Below are 13,277 nucleotides of genomic sequence, written 5' to 3' on the forward strand. Positions count from 1 at the left end.
ATTTCTGGTTGAAATTGCATTTGGGTATCTGGAAAGTGTTCAGATGCACTTAACTGACAGTGAAAATCTTGCACTCTATACAGTCCCTAGGGTGAAGAGGCACCCCAGGGTAGAAGGATTTGTTAGCTGGCATGACTTGGGGGCCAGAGTATAGAATCAGGTGGTAACTATTTTATGGACCATACCAGAGAAAAATAGGAAATTGAGAAGAGAACCAGGCTAAACCCTTCTTTGCACCATATTTTTTAAGAATGTAGTTTTTCCTCACCCGCCCTTTTTTTGGCATCACACCTCATCACCCTTATCACAAAAACCATTGCCACTTGATCATGCTGATTCTATTAAATGGCCCTCAAACTCAATTAAAAAAAAACCCCACACAACACTTGTTGCACAGGCCATGCATGTCCTGTTGATTTTATATATGCATTGCTATTATTAACATTTCTCTGCTAGGTGCTTGCAAGTAACCTGTATGTGACAAATCACTGCTGTCCTTGCAGTTCTGAATGGTGACAGAAGCAGGTGGCGGCCCATGAGAGCTGGTGAAGAACTTGGGGGGGGGGACTGGTTGATCATTAATGTCCACAGTGAATGAAAGAGTTCTTGTACTTCATTCAGGCATTTCAGAAAGTGGGTTCCACACTTTGGCTGCTCTGTTGCCTCCCTGCTGACCGCCCACCCTCCTTACTTCCTGCCTCCTCTTCATCCTGCCACAGAGGTCAACCTTAGAGGGTCTTCTTTTTCAGGTAGGCTCTTCTTAGTGGAGCTACTTTGGCAATCCACTGGCTTGTAAGCTCCTTGGCTTCTTCCCATTTGTAGCGAGGTGTGTAGCCAAAATCCCTTTGAGCTTTTCTGGAAGAAAAGCTAAACGGGGTATTGACCAAGGTCACAAGGTGAGTATTGGTGCGGGGAATGTATCTGACAAAAGGCCGGAGTAAGAAACTCACAATCTCCAGCAGCAGAGCATAGTAATAGAAGATTGTCAAGGGCATCGGTAGTTTGGGTTCAACACCAAACCCCAGCTCCTTGCTCAGCTCGTAATTTAAGTCCGAATAGCTCATGTGGGGAGTGTCATCTGTGATGTAATAGAATTTTCCTCGGATCCGCTTGACCTTTTCTGGATCCCTCATGGCTTTCGCCACTTGAATGTGAGCCGAAGCAATGTTCCCTACATAGATGGGATTTACGAGAGCCTCCTTCCTAGATAGCCTTATAAAGACATTATTGTTTCGGATGCTTTCATCGAGATGGCCCAGAAGGAAAGGACTTCCTTCTCCAAAGATGTACGGGGACCTCAAAGCGCAGGTCACAAGACTGCTGCCATCTTTCAGTGGCTGGCCATCCAGCTCCTGCACAAATTTCTCCGCCGCTTTCTTTGATTCAGCGTAAGGGAATTTTCTGTTATCGCGATACACTGTGTCTTCATCACCATCAACAATGGGGTCCCCTCTTCTGTTTGGACCCATCACTTCAATGCTGCTGGTGAAGACAAAATACTGGACGTTGTTGTGGAGGCAGGCATCCAGGAGCAGCTGTGTACCTTTGCCAAAAAGAAATACGTTAGCAAGGCTGGCTCAAGTTTTGCTACCAGAGGTGGGAAAATGAAAAGAACATTTCCCCGCTCTCTCACACACATGTGCCTTCTGCCATTTTTAGCGATGACCCAAACCCACCAGCTCACATTGCATTGTGCCAGGCGTATCTTTGTAATGAACTGCCTGCATGAAGCGAAGGTGGCAGGTGTTCCCTGTGAAACGGGCACCTGCTAGAAAGCTGAAAGCTCTGTAGCTCTGTAAGCTCTCTCCTCCCCCCCCCAAAGCGCCAGCATTGCTGGAAATTTTGACCTGAGGCTTAATTTGAGCCCCTTGCCAGTTCAGTGTTGTCCTACCACTCATTCAGCATAACGTCATACATCAGTGCATAAAAATCCCTCACGTGTACTAAACAAACACACCAGGGAAAGGACTGTACTAAACCATTCTCCCTGATGCACTGGTCTTCTACATGCAGGGAGGTTTCTTTTTTTAAAAAAAAGGGGTTCTTCAAACATGCAGTCCTGTCCACAATTCATCGACTTCAGACTAGTCCCTCATTTTGTAACAGGAAACTCTTACACAGACGGGCCTATGGGAGCATTTCATATCAACGTTTAAATGCAGAACATTGTGCAGTAAGCATTTGTAGCTGAAACTGCAGTGTGAAGTGGAAGAGTCCATTCTCCCATCTCAGGACTCTGCCTCTGTCTCCCTACCTCATTCTGCGCTGTATGCCACTCTAGCTTACCAAGAACAGCTCTGACAGGCTGGGGTGTGGCTGTGCATTCCTGACAGTGCCATGGAAAGGAGACAACAGAGGCCATATTGCGTTGTAGTACATCAGCAGGTGGTTGAAGGAGGTAGGAAGCAGGAGGACTTGTGGCAAAAGGTTGAAACTGAATATTTTGCCTGTGTGTATGGCTTGTGATACCAGGCCACCCTCTCCTAGAGATTGCTGCTGCTGCTGCTGCAACAGAAACCACCTTCCTGGCTCTGAATTTCAGCTCCCTGGGGACAGGCTGTGGTTGGTCAGCAGTGAAGGAAAGACATGTTCAATAAACGGCACAATGACCGTTCCCCACCATCAAATGGAGGGCGACTTTTGCGTGGTCGCGCACAGCCCCCTGATCCCAGAGCGGCTCCCTGATAGTTCGGAGCTGGCACTGCCTTCCCAGGCAGGATGCCTGGGGTCTCCGCCTACCCCAGCCAATCGACCAATCCTGCCTGGGGAGGGGTTGCCAGGGGACTGGCCAGGTAAGGGGAGGGACTGTCCAGATCACACAATAGAATTAGAATCTCTGCGCAGCCGAGTCTTACCTTTTGTGTTGACATCCCAGAGTGTCTGTCGGTCTATATATCCCAAGATGTCGATGATGCAAGCCGTGTGGATGACAAGGGAGACACCTTGGACAGCTGTGCAGAGGAATGCTGCATCCCGGATATCCCCTTGCATGATTGTCAGGAGAGTTTTGGTCTTCAGTTCTGGAAATTATGACATCAGATAAAGGGGTGATCAGTTGTTTGCCTCTGTGGTTCACTAAAGAGCAGGAGAATCCCTACTGTTTAATTTATATTAAGGAGCAGCCAAAACGACACATTTCTCAAGACCGGATTTAGGTCTGATGAGGCCCTAAGCTACTGAAGGTAATGGGCCCTTTATATGAGCAAACCAGTGATATTTTAGGGAGCAGGCTAGCAGGCCTTTACTCACGTTATTCACATCATAGGAGCCTACACAACACAAAACACTCTTGCTGTATGTAGGTTTTATTTTATTTGTTTTTTTTATCTTATATTTTGGAAATGTACATCCAGGGTTTTTTCCCCTTTAATTTTTTGGGGGCCCCCTAAGAGAATGGGGCCCTAAGCTATAGCTTGTTTAGCTTATACGTAAATCTGGCACATATACTATACCTTGAAAGCACATTGTTTTCCTCAAAGAATTCTGGGTGCTGTAGTTTGTTAAAAGTTGCTGGAAATTGTCACTCTGCAAAAGCTAAACTACAGTGCCAAGAATTCTTTTTTTAAAAAACTTTTATTGATACATTTCAATAATTTTACAATAATTTTAACCTTTTTAACTCGACTTCCTTCAATGTTGACCAGTTATAATATTTTTATTAAAGTTTTTCACAATACAGATACAGTTGTACCTTGGAAGTCGAATGGAATCCATTCCGGAAGTCTGTTCAACTTCCAAAACGTTCAGAAACCAAAGCATGACTTCTGATTGGCTGCAGGAAGCCCCGTCGGATGTTCAGGTTCCAAAGAACGTTTGCAAACTGAAACACTCACTTCCAGGTTTGCAGTGTTCAGGAGCCAGAATGTCAGTACCAAGGCGTTCGGGATCCAAGATGCGACTGTACAATATGATAAGGACTACCAAAAATACAGGCAACTCCCCATTTGCATGGGGGTTGTGTTCCAGTATTGTGCATGTCAGCAGTTATGCATAAGCCCATTACACCCCCACCCTGTTCTGTCCCCTTTTGGTGCCAAGAGTGGCACACATATTGGCAGTCACACATCTCCTAAAGGCAATTCTCTGCCCCCACCTCCCACAGAAGGTAGCAGCCACACACACACCCCAGCTCTCATCTGATATCCTTCCTTTCTCCTCCCAGCCTCTCACCCTGGGAGACCGAAATTACCCTGTCCACCACCCAGAGCCCTCCACCAACCATCTACTGTACCACCTCTTTGAGTACACAATCCCTAGATTTTAACAAACGTATGACTTCACAGAAAAGAAGAAAAAGAAGACAAACAGAAAAGGGAAAGAAGCAAGAAGTGAGGAAAGACACGCAGAAATTGTCAACACCCTGAACCTCAAATTGTCTACAACAAAAACGTCTCAAACTGACTGTAATTGACCTGTATGAAGGATTTGAAAGAGACCCTGAATGTGCTTTTGTTAATTACAGAAAACCTTTTAATATTTCCTGAACTGTACTGCTAGGCATGTTGCTGCTGCTATCCTGGATATTCAAGGGACAAAGGGAAACTAGTCCGCCAACGCTCTGAAGTCAATTAGTTTTTAAACTGAAGGTTTCTCTATAGAGAAATATATGAACAGCAGCCACAGGAGGTTCTCCCTGCTCATTCTTAAAAGCTGGTGAGACTGATTTTGAGCTTTTGATAATAGATGCCCATGCTTTTCCTAGAACATACCATACCGGTAGTTAACCAAAGGAGCAGTTGTCCCTTATTTAAACCTAACTTCTGAGGTTTTAATTTGTTGCCCTTGCACCTAATGCCCCTGGTTTTTATTTTTCACTCTGGATTGGTCCCCATGCATGCATGCCTGCCATCTCCTAGAGACCACCAGCCCTGCTCCTAGCACAAGCACACATGCTGGCCAAACTCGCATGGCATCTGCACATTCAGCTGCGCATGTAAAAAGTGCCCTACATCCCATGGAGACATGATTCAATTCCAGTTTCATTTGTTCATCTGAATACATGAAATGTATTACATAATAATACATAATAATTTATGAATACATAATAATTTATGATTTATACCCAGTCCATCTGGCTGGGTTTCCCCAGCCACTCTGGACGGCTTCCAACAAACATTAAAATACAACAATCTATTCAACATTAAAAGCTTCCCTAAACAGGGCTGCCTTCAGATGTCTGGTAGTTAAAGTCTGGTAGTTGTTTTTCTCTTAAGTTGTGGTGATACGGCCCACTCAGGTGTTTGCTGGAGACAGTGTTTCCGATGAGGCTAAAGGCAGTCTGCAGGGAGCGCCCAGGTTTGCCAAGAGACGATTGCATCCTTATGCCAAAGTATTCCTGTTCCACAGTACAACTGCTGCCCCTCTGCTACCCCATTCATTCAAGCTGCACAGAGCAGACACATTCTACCATCGCAGAGCAGTATAAAACAGACAACGTCAACGACCCTCACATTAAACCAAATCACACCGTCAAAATATTACCATGAAACAAATTTAACCATCCCCAGACAGAAAACTAAACCAGTGAAGAAACAGCAGGCCTTTTAAAGAGCCACCTCCTTCGTCAACAGCCTGAGGCACCTTGCCTGGTGATGGGCAAACACCCTGCTGCACAAAACGCATTCCCTGCAGGTAGAAAAGTGGCCTGTCAGTCTTTTCCTGGGCATGCTACCTTTCTATGTGCATCCGAGCTCCCACCTGTGTTCTGAAATGTTGCAGCTCATGCAACACCTCAGTAAATGAGGCCACTTTCCCAAAATGAGATAACCTTACAATTTGGATCCTAGTCGCACAGCTTCTTTAAACTCCAGATCTTCCCCTCCCTTCAGAAAACAAACACAGAGGAACTTACTTCCAAAACGCTGCAGTGTCTCAGGGCTGAGGGCTTTGTCCGTGGCGCGGACCTCGGCCGGTCCTTCCTCTTCCTCCAGCAACTGGCAGACGATCCTTTGACCAAGGAACCCCCCAGCTCCGGTCACCAGGCATTTCATTCCTGCCAAAGACATGGTGGAAAAGCTGCAGCAGTTGACCCAGGGGCAGCTCTCTCCTTCTGAAAGGGAAGGAGAAGGGAACAGCACAGCTGAATAAATAAACTCAAAAGGAATAATAAAAATAAAAAATTCCTTCCAGTAGCACCTTAGAGACCAACTAAGTTTGTCATTGGTATGAGCTTTCGTGTGCGCATGCACACTCAAAAGGGATGACCGGATCCTGTGTCAGGTGCCACTATTACTAGAAAACTTGGCAACTCAGCAAAGAATAGCCCTCACCTCTAAGAAGTTAACTGCTCAAAGAGACAGTAATGATTAATTACAATCTCCTCCCTTGTCTGGATTCCTCAGGACAGAGGCAGCAAGCAGCTCAGGGTTGTTGCTGTTATTGCCTTCTCGTCTGAACCTCCTTTTATCCTCCCCCGCTCTTCTCTTTGCCTCCCCCAGATTGGGTAGCACACTCATGACGTTCCCTCTTCCTCCACCCACTTGGGGGCGGGGGGGGGGTTTGAATCCTCAAATTTATTGATTTTTAGAAAAAGCTCGCACAGCTGGTATTGCTTGTGTCTGGGGTTTTTCCCATGCGTTTGTCCCATTCGAGAATTACCTGGTGGCCTCTCGAATGGATGGCAGGAGAAGAGTTACTTCCAGTCTGGCAGAAGAGGGCTGGCACCCACTGAAAGCAGATAACAACTCCGGCTTCATCAATTGGATGAGCAGAAAAAATAGCACTGGGGAAAAGTTCGCAACACCTGCAGCAGAATCAGGCAGTAAGAAGCCTTTCCAAGGCAGAATCCAAGGATGTAACGCTTGAATATCCGCCCTTGTTTTTCCAACAGACAAAAGGAAGCACTGGTTTCACTACTAGCACGTCCTGGAGAAAGGTTCACCCTAGCTTTCTCCCAAACAATTTTTGGGATTTCCTTCAACAAAAAAACCAGAGAGTGTTTGCTACCCTCCACCTGACACACAGCTGCTGTTGTTTAAAAATGGCACAATGGAGTAAACATTTCACCATTTCAGTTCAGCAGATGGTATAAACGGCCCTCTTATTTTAAAGACTGCTCCTTTTTTTGTCTGCTGCTTTGGCAAAATCAAAGCAATGCTAGCATGTAGCTCCATTTGTAACAAAAACTTTAAATAATACATTTAATTATTGACTGAATAACCTGTACTTTTAATACAGGTGACATGATAATTCAATCCAAAACTAATGCATTCCCCATCCTCAAAAAAATATTTTTTTTCTGGAATAATTGCCTCTTTTTAGTTAGTTTGTAGGATTGCCATCTTAGCCTTATTGAATTGTGAATTGAACTATGGGCAAGGAAATAATGACACACACAAACACCCCATCACAACTGCTATGTTAATTCAAAATTGTTTATACCATTCGCACCTGAAGACTGAATTTTAGCTGCTTTGAAAATGAACTTCTATTGCTGTAAGCCACCCAGAGTGGTTAGGGAAACCCAGCCAGATGGGTGGGGGTATAAATATTATTATTATTATTATTATTATTATTATTATTATTATTATTATTACTCCACAGAAGCAACAATACGGTAGTCAGTTTTGTATTTAGAAATGTAGTGATAGCAGGGATGTTTCCATACCCCCCTCAAAAAAAAAAATTATGCAGGCTTCATGGATACTTTTTTAATCGCTTCTTGAAAATATGTGTTTCGAAGCTTGAAATATAGGTGTGAACAGGGATAGAAAAAATAACAGTAAATAGTGAATCTGGTTCTGCAGAGGCTTCAAGGGTTGAGTTGAGCCTTGTAATACCTTTATCACAAGACTAAAGGGTCGGAATTGTTTTACTCCTTACCAATATATTAGCATTTCCTATTGTTTTAGATACAGTGGTACCTTGGTTTAAGTACACAATTGGTTCTGGAAGTCCATACTTAACCTGAAGCGTACTTAACCTGCAGCAAACTTTCCCATTGAAAGTAATGGAAAGTGGATTAATCCATTCCAGATGGGTCCGCTGAGTACTTAAACTGAAGCGTACTTAAGCTGAAGCGAACTTTCCCATCGAAAGTAATGGAAAGTGGATTAATCCTTTCCAGACGGGTCCGCGGAGTACTCAACCTGAAGCGTACTTAACCCGAAGTATGAGTGTAATTGGTTCTGGAAGTCCATACTTAACCTGAAGCGTACTTAACCTGAAGCAAACTTTCCCATTGAAAGCAATGGAAAGTGGATTAATCCATTCCAGATGGGTCCGCAGAGTACTTAAACTGAAAGTACTCAAACCGAAGCGTATTTAAACCGAGGTATGACTGTAACCTACTTTTTTCATCTGTTGCTGGAAAGATGCAAGTGTCATTTTGAACTGAGGAATGATTAAACAGATAGCACTTCCTTCAGACAGTTGCTGCCTCCCATGGGCTGCCTTGGGTTAAAAACAAGAGCAAGAACTGCAAACAAAAGGATCGTCTGCGTAAGCAGCTTGTTCATATCATCCTTGCTCACTATCTCGCATGTCAAGACCTCACTAACTTTCCTTCATACCCTTGACTTCTGGTAAGCATTGCAATAAAACAAATTAAATTAAATTAATAAAATAAAGATCATTTGCTTTTTCCATGCCAGTCAAAGTGCATCACAATTTAGCAGTGGAAATTGGAGATCTTGGGAAAGTCCAGAAATAAACGATAAATTGCAAGAACTCAGGCCAAAATAAGATGATTTCAAAAAAATCTTCACAAGGTTTCATTGATTTGATGCGGAGTTTAAATGGGAATCAATCCCAATGTTGAAGGCAAATAAGGATAAATTCCAGTAAACATCAGGACAAGGCCCTGTTTCGACTATTCTTCATCAGCAAAGATTCACAGGTCAAAGTGTACCAAGTACTTGGTACACTTTGACCTGCGAATCTTTATTGGGATACCCTTGGGAGCCCTCCACTTATGACTTTATTTTCTCCGCCATGTTGAGAATATTATAGCCCCACTGGCATGTTGCTGGGAAAAGTCGCTGCTTCCCCAGAATTACCTTTTTGCTTGAAGGCAGTTTGGCACTTTTAAGGACACCTGGTCTTCAACTGTAGGGAGGTTTTTAAGGCGCTTCACTGAACTCACGAAGAAGATCTGATGAGAAGCTCCCACATTTAGGAAAGTCAGGAAAGTCAGTCTTTATGGACTTAAAATCCTGACACACACACACACACACACAGGCACCTTTTTGTTACCCCAATAAAGGACAGAGAGAGGATACAAAAGCAAGGAAAACAGTCTTACTATGCAAAATCAAGTAACAATGATAGAATCATAGGATTTTTTTAGAGTTGGAAGGGATCCTGAGCATCATCTAGTCCACCCCCCTGCAATGCAGGAATATGCAGCTGTCCCATAAGGGGATTGAACCTGCAACCTTGACGTTATTAGCACCACGCTCTAACCAACTGAGCCATGTTTACGTTATAATCAGAGTTGCAGACCTGTGTCCTCATTCATGGGAGCCAGCCCCATTAGAACTTACTTCTGAGTGGGTAGGCATGCGTAGGATTACATGGGTAATTTCAAAAATCCAATTTATGAACACCATATGTTTTTCTGCGAAACAAATCCCTCTCTGGTTTTGACCTTTAAAGCCCTTCATGGCCTAGGACCCTCGTACCTGCGGGACCGCCTCTTCCAGTATGCCCCACGGAGGACCTTAAGGTCCATAAATAGCAACACCTTAGAGATCCCAGGCCCTAAGGAAGGCAGATTAGCCTCAACCAGAGCCAGGGCCTTTTCAACATTGGCTCCGGCCTGGGGGAACGCTCTGTCTCATGAGACCAGGGCCCTGCGGGATTTGATTTCTTTCCGCAGGGCCTGTAAGACAGAGTTGTTCCGCCTGGCCTTTGGCCTGGAATCAACTTGATCCCCTCCCCCTTTTTCTTTTTCTGATGAGGCTGCATTTTCAATGTTGTCTTTAATCTTGTTCTTAAGCTGTATTTTAATTAACTGTTTTATATTTGGTGTTAGCCGCCCTGAGCCCGATCCTGGCTGGGGAGGGCGGGGTATAAATAAAATTTATTACTATTATTTATTATTATTAACTCTAAATTTTGGCACCTTTGCAGTATGCGCAATCCAGCAAAGCATTGGTTGTACAGTGCGGATGTGATCAGAAAAATAAAGTTCAATCTTATGTATATTTCCTCTGAAGCAGGCATGTCAAACAAGTGGCCTTCCAGATGTTTTGGACTACAATCCCCATCTTCCCCAACCACTGGTCCTGCTAGCTAGGGATCATAGGAGTTGTAGGCCAAAACATTTGGAGGGCCGCATGTTTGACATGCCTGCTGAAGCAAGCGCCGTTTTGTTCAATGGGTTTACTCCCTTGGAAATGGGATTGCGGTTGTTGGGTTTATGGGCTCCCCCCCCCCCCGCCTCCTTGTGATGCTTTCTCTGCATCAACCTTGAACTGTCTGCTGGTGACTTATCTGACAACTGTGGAAGACATCCAAAACTCCTGCTTGTGTACTGCCTTTCAGAATGAACATTTCCTCCCCCGCTTGAAAATACATGGAATTGGGTATCAGATGGCACATTTTTCATGAAGTGCGCACCCGTTTGGCTCACTCCTAACACTGACGCAATGTGAATCCAGTACCCGGCCTTCTTCGCTGCATTGGCATCGTCTGGCTACAGTCAATTCAGCTCCAAAGTTCCTTATAGAGATCAGAAACAACCAAGGATAAGGGATACCTTTTCAGCCCAAAGGTGGCATTTCCTTATGGGCAGTTGTGTGCGGTCAGTGGACTAAGGGGACTAGGCTAGTCTCCTATATGTTCCTCTGGTGCCTCCTTCCCAAAGGATGGGAAGTTTCTGCCCAGCTTAGGGAGGGAGATGCAATGCTCCGATGTAACTTTACTTCTTGCATTGAGGGAACTGATAGAAGGCTCTTGGAACTGGACCTCAGTGTCAAGGCTGAACGATGGGGGTTAAACCAGGTGCGGGTAGCCGATAGATCTCAAACCCTCAGCGAGTAAGGGCCTTCCCCTGCAGGTGAAGACAGGATTCAGCGGATTGAGTAGGCAAGACCAAGAGTGGGTTCAACAGCCAAGAAGACAGTTTCTGCACATGCTGTAGAGCAGGCATCCCCAAACTTCGACCCTCCACGTGTTTTGGACTACAATTCACATCATCCCTCACCACTGGTCCTGTTAGCTAGGGATCATGGGAGTTGTAGGCCAAAACATATGGAGGGCCACAGTTTGGGGGTGTCTGTTGTAGAGGGAAGTGAGGGGCAGATGGGGCTTGTCAACCTGGGAAGGATGTCCATCTAGAAGGAAAAATCTGATCCTAAACCTCTGCTGCCTTGCATGATATCTTCAGGAGAAAAAAGGGCTAGAGAGTAAACTCTACACAAATCTGGAGTGGAGTCCCACAGGTGGTTGGATGGTGGCTTGTACGCCTCCTTCCAGCATTTCTTGCAGCCAAGCCGATGTCAAACCATTGCTCTGCTTTCCTTTGGGCCATATCAGTGAGGCCGAGAGGGGTGGTCTTGTCATCTGGGCAGCCCAGGACCTCCACACACACTGCCCAGGCTTGTGCCCTGGGGAGGTCGCTCTGACGCTGCTAACCCAGCGGTTTGACGTCACCTTGGAGGCACGCTCCATTGTCTCTCGAGACAGACGGGTGCCAAAACAAGGGATATTTGTGCTCCTGTTTAGAGTCTCCAGCATGTTCCCTCATGACTTAAGGAAATTCTGCTGAACCAGGAAAACAACTCCCGTCATTGTGACGCAGTATTGCTACGCTGCTGAGTGAGCGGCCTTGAAAGCTGTCATATTGGTTGATGTAGTGTTATTTCATGTCTTATCTACAGGACCATGAGTCTCTCCACAAGATCAGTACATTCAGAAAGGGCCCAAGGGAAGGACATGGAAGATCAGGACAAACAAGAGTGATCTCAGAGAGAAGCTCACGTACAAAATGGACTAGTTCTCAAGAGCCGCCGGTGGATTTTCACTTCCTGCTGGCTAAAACACGGGTCACTGAAGCAGGACGTGAGGCCACTCAACCCATTTTTCTGTAACATGCTATGAATGTACCCGGGGGGGGGGCAGGGGGATAGCTGCCCCCCAGATCAAGTAACAACCCTTCTACCAAACACTAAAGCGAGCAGCTTAACAAAGCTTATGTGCTAGGAAGTCGTTTTGTGCATGCCCCATTGGCATGAACCATGAGGCATGGGAGCATCACTGCGTTCTTGCACAGTGCACATCCACGTCAATGGGGCATCTTTGGGAAATTTTTCTGGAGTGTTGTGTGCTCTGCGAATTGTTGTTGTTTAGTCGTTTAGTCGTGTCCGACTCTTCGTGACCCCATGGACCATAGCACGCCAGGCACTCCTGTCTTCCACTGCCTCCCGCAGTTTGGTCAAACTCATGTTCGTAGCTCCGAGAACACTGTCCAACCATCTCATCCTCTGTCATCCCCTTCTCCTAGTGCCCTCAATCTTTCCCAACATCAGGGTCTTTTCCAAGGATTCTTCTCTTCTCATGAGGTGGCCAAAGTATTGGAGCCTCAGCTTCACAATCTGTCCTTCCAGTGAGCCCTCAAGGCTGATTTCCTTAAGAATGGATAGGTTTGATCTTCTTGCAGTCCATGGGACTCTCAAGAGTCTCCTCCAGCACCATAATTCAAAAGCATCAATTCTTCGGCGATCAACCTTCTTTATGGTCCAGCTCTCACTTCCATACATCACTACTGGGAAAACCATAGCTTTAACTATACGGGCCTTTGTCGGCAAGGTGATGTCTCTGCTTTTTAAGATGCTGTCTAGGTTTGTCATTGCTTTTCTGCCAAGAAGCAGGCGTCTTTTAATTTCGTGACTGCTGTCACCATCTGTAGTGATCAAGGAGCCCAAGAAAGTAAAATCTCTCACTGCCTCCATTTCTTCCCCTTCTATTTGCCAGGAGGTGATGGGACCAGTGGCCATGATCTTGGTTTTTTTGATGTTGAGCTTCAGACCATATTTTGCACTCTCCTCTTTCACCCTCATTAAAAGGTTATTTAATTCCTCCTCACTTTCTGCCATCAAGGTTGTGTCATCTGCATATCTGAGGTTGTTGCTCTGCGAATTAACTAGCTCCAAAGAGCGGAGAGGCCTTGTTAGCTTTCGTTTGATATTGGGCAGTTCAGGGTCTATACAATTCATCTAACATACTGTATTTATATCCCAAATACCCTTCAACTCTGAAGGGCCCCCAGGCCAGTTAAAAAAACAGTGAAAACAAAAAAATTGAAATAACTGCAGACAATATTAAACAAAAAAAGA

General features: G+C 45.2%; 1 protein-coding gene across 2 annotated transcripts; it reads right to left on the minus strand.

The window, feature by feature from the left end:
- Positions 1-386: 386 nt before the first annotated feature.
- On the minus strand, positions 387-12,905 carry LOC118075222 (3 beta-hydroxysteroid dehydrogenase/Delta 5-->4-isomerase). 2 transcript variants are annotated; one of them, XM_035097113.2, is made up of 4 exons: positions 6,598-12,905; positions 5,852-6,049; positions 2,856-3,020; positions 387-1,543 (listed from the first exon to the last, which is right to left on the minus strand). In XM_035097113.2, the coding sequence occupies exons 2-4, from the start codon at positions 6,003-6,005 to the stop codon at positions 729-731; spliced, it is 1,134 nt and encodes a 377-aa protein (XP_034953004.1). In that variant the 5' UTR covers positions 6,006-6,049; positions 6,598-12,905; the 3' UTR covers positions 387-728. The 2 variants fall into 2 exon arrangements, with proteins under 2 accessions (XP_034953004.1, XP_034953005.1); XM_035097114.2 differs by lacking the exon at positions 6,598-12,905 and adding an exon at positions 6,270-6,430.
- Between the last annotated feature and the right edge of the window lie 372 nt (positions 12,906-13,277).

Source organism: Zootoca vivipara, chromosome 16, assembly GCF_963506605.1.
Source record: "Zootoca vivipara chromosome 16, rZooViv1.1, whole genome shotgun sequence".
Taxonomy (NCBI): Eukaryota; Metazoa; Chordata; class Lepidosauria; order Squamata; family Lacertidae; genus Zootoca; species Zootoca vivipara.

Bases quoted from the DNA above. Each gene is read 5' to 3' on its own strand.
- LOC118075222 (XM_035097113.2), bottom strand. From the start codon at position 6,005: ATGTCTTTGGCAGGAATGAAATGCCTGGTGACCGGAGCTGGGGGGTTC. The intron at 3,021-5,851 runs GTAAGTTCCTCT...CATAATTTCCAG, and splicing joins GACACTGCAGCGTTTTGGAA to AACTGAAGACCAAAACTCTC. The intron at 1,544-2,855 runs GTAAGACTCGGC...TTTTTGGCAAAG, and splicing joins CTGGGATGTCAACACAAAAG to GTACACAGCTGCTCCTGGAT.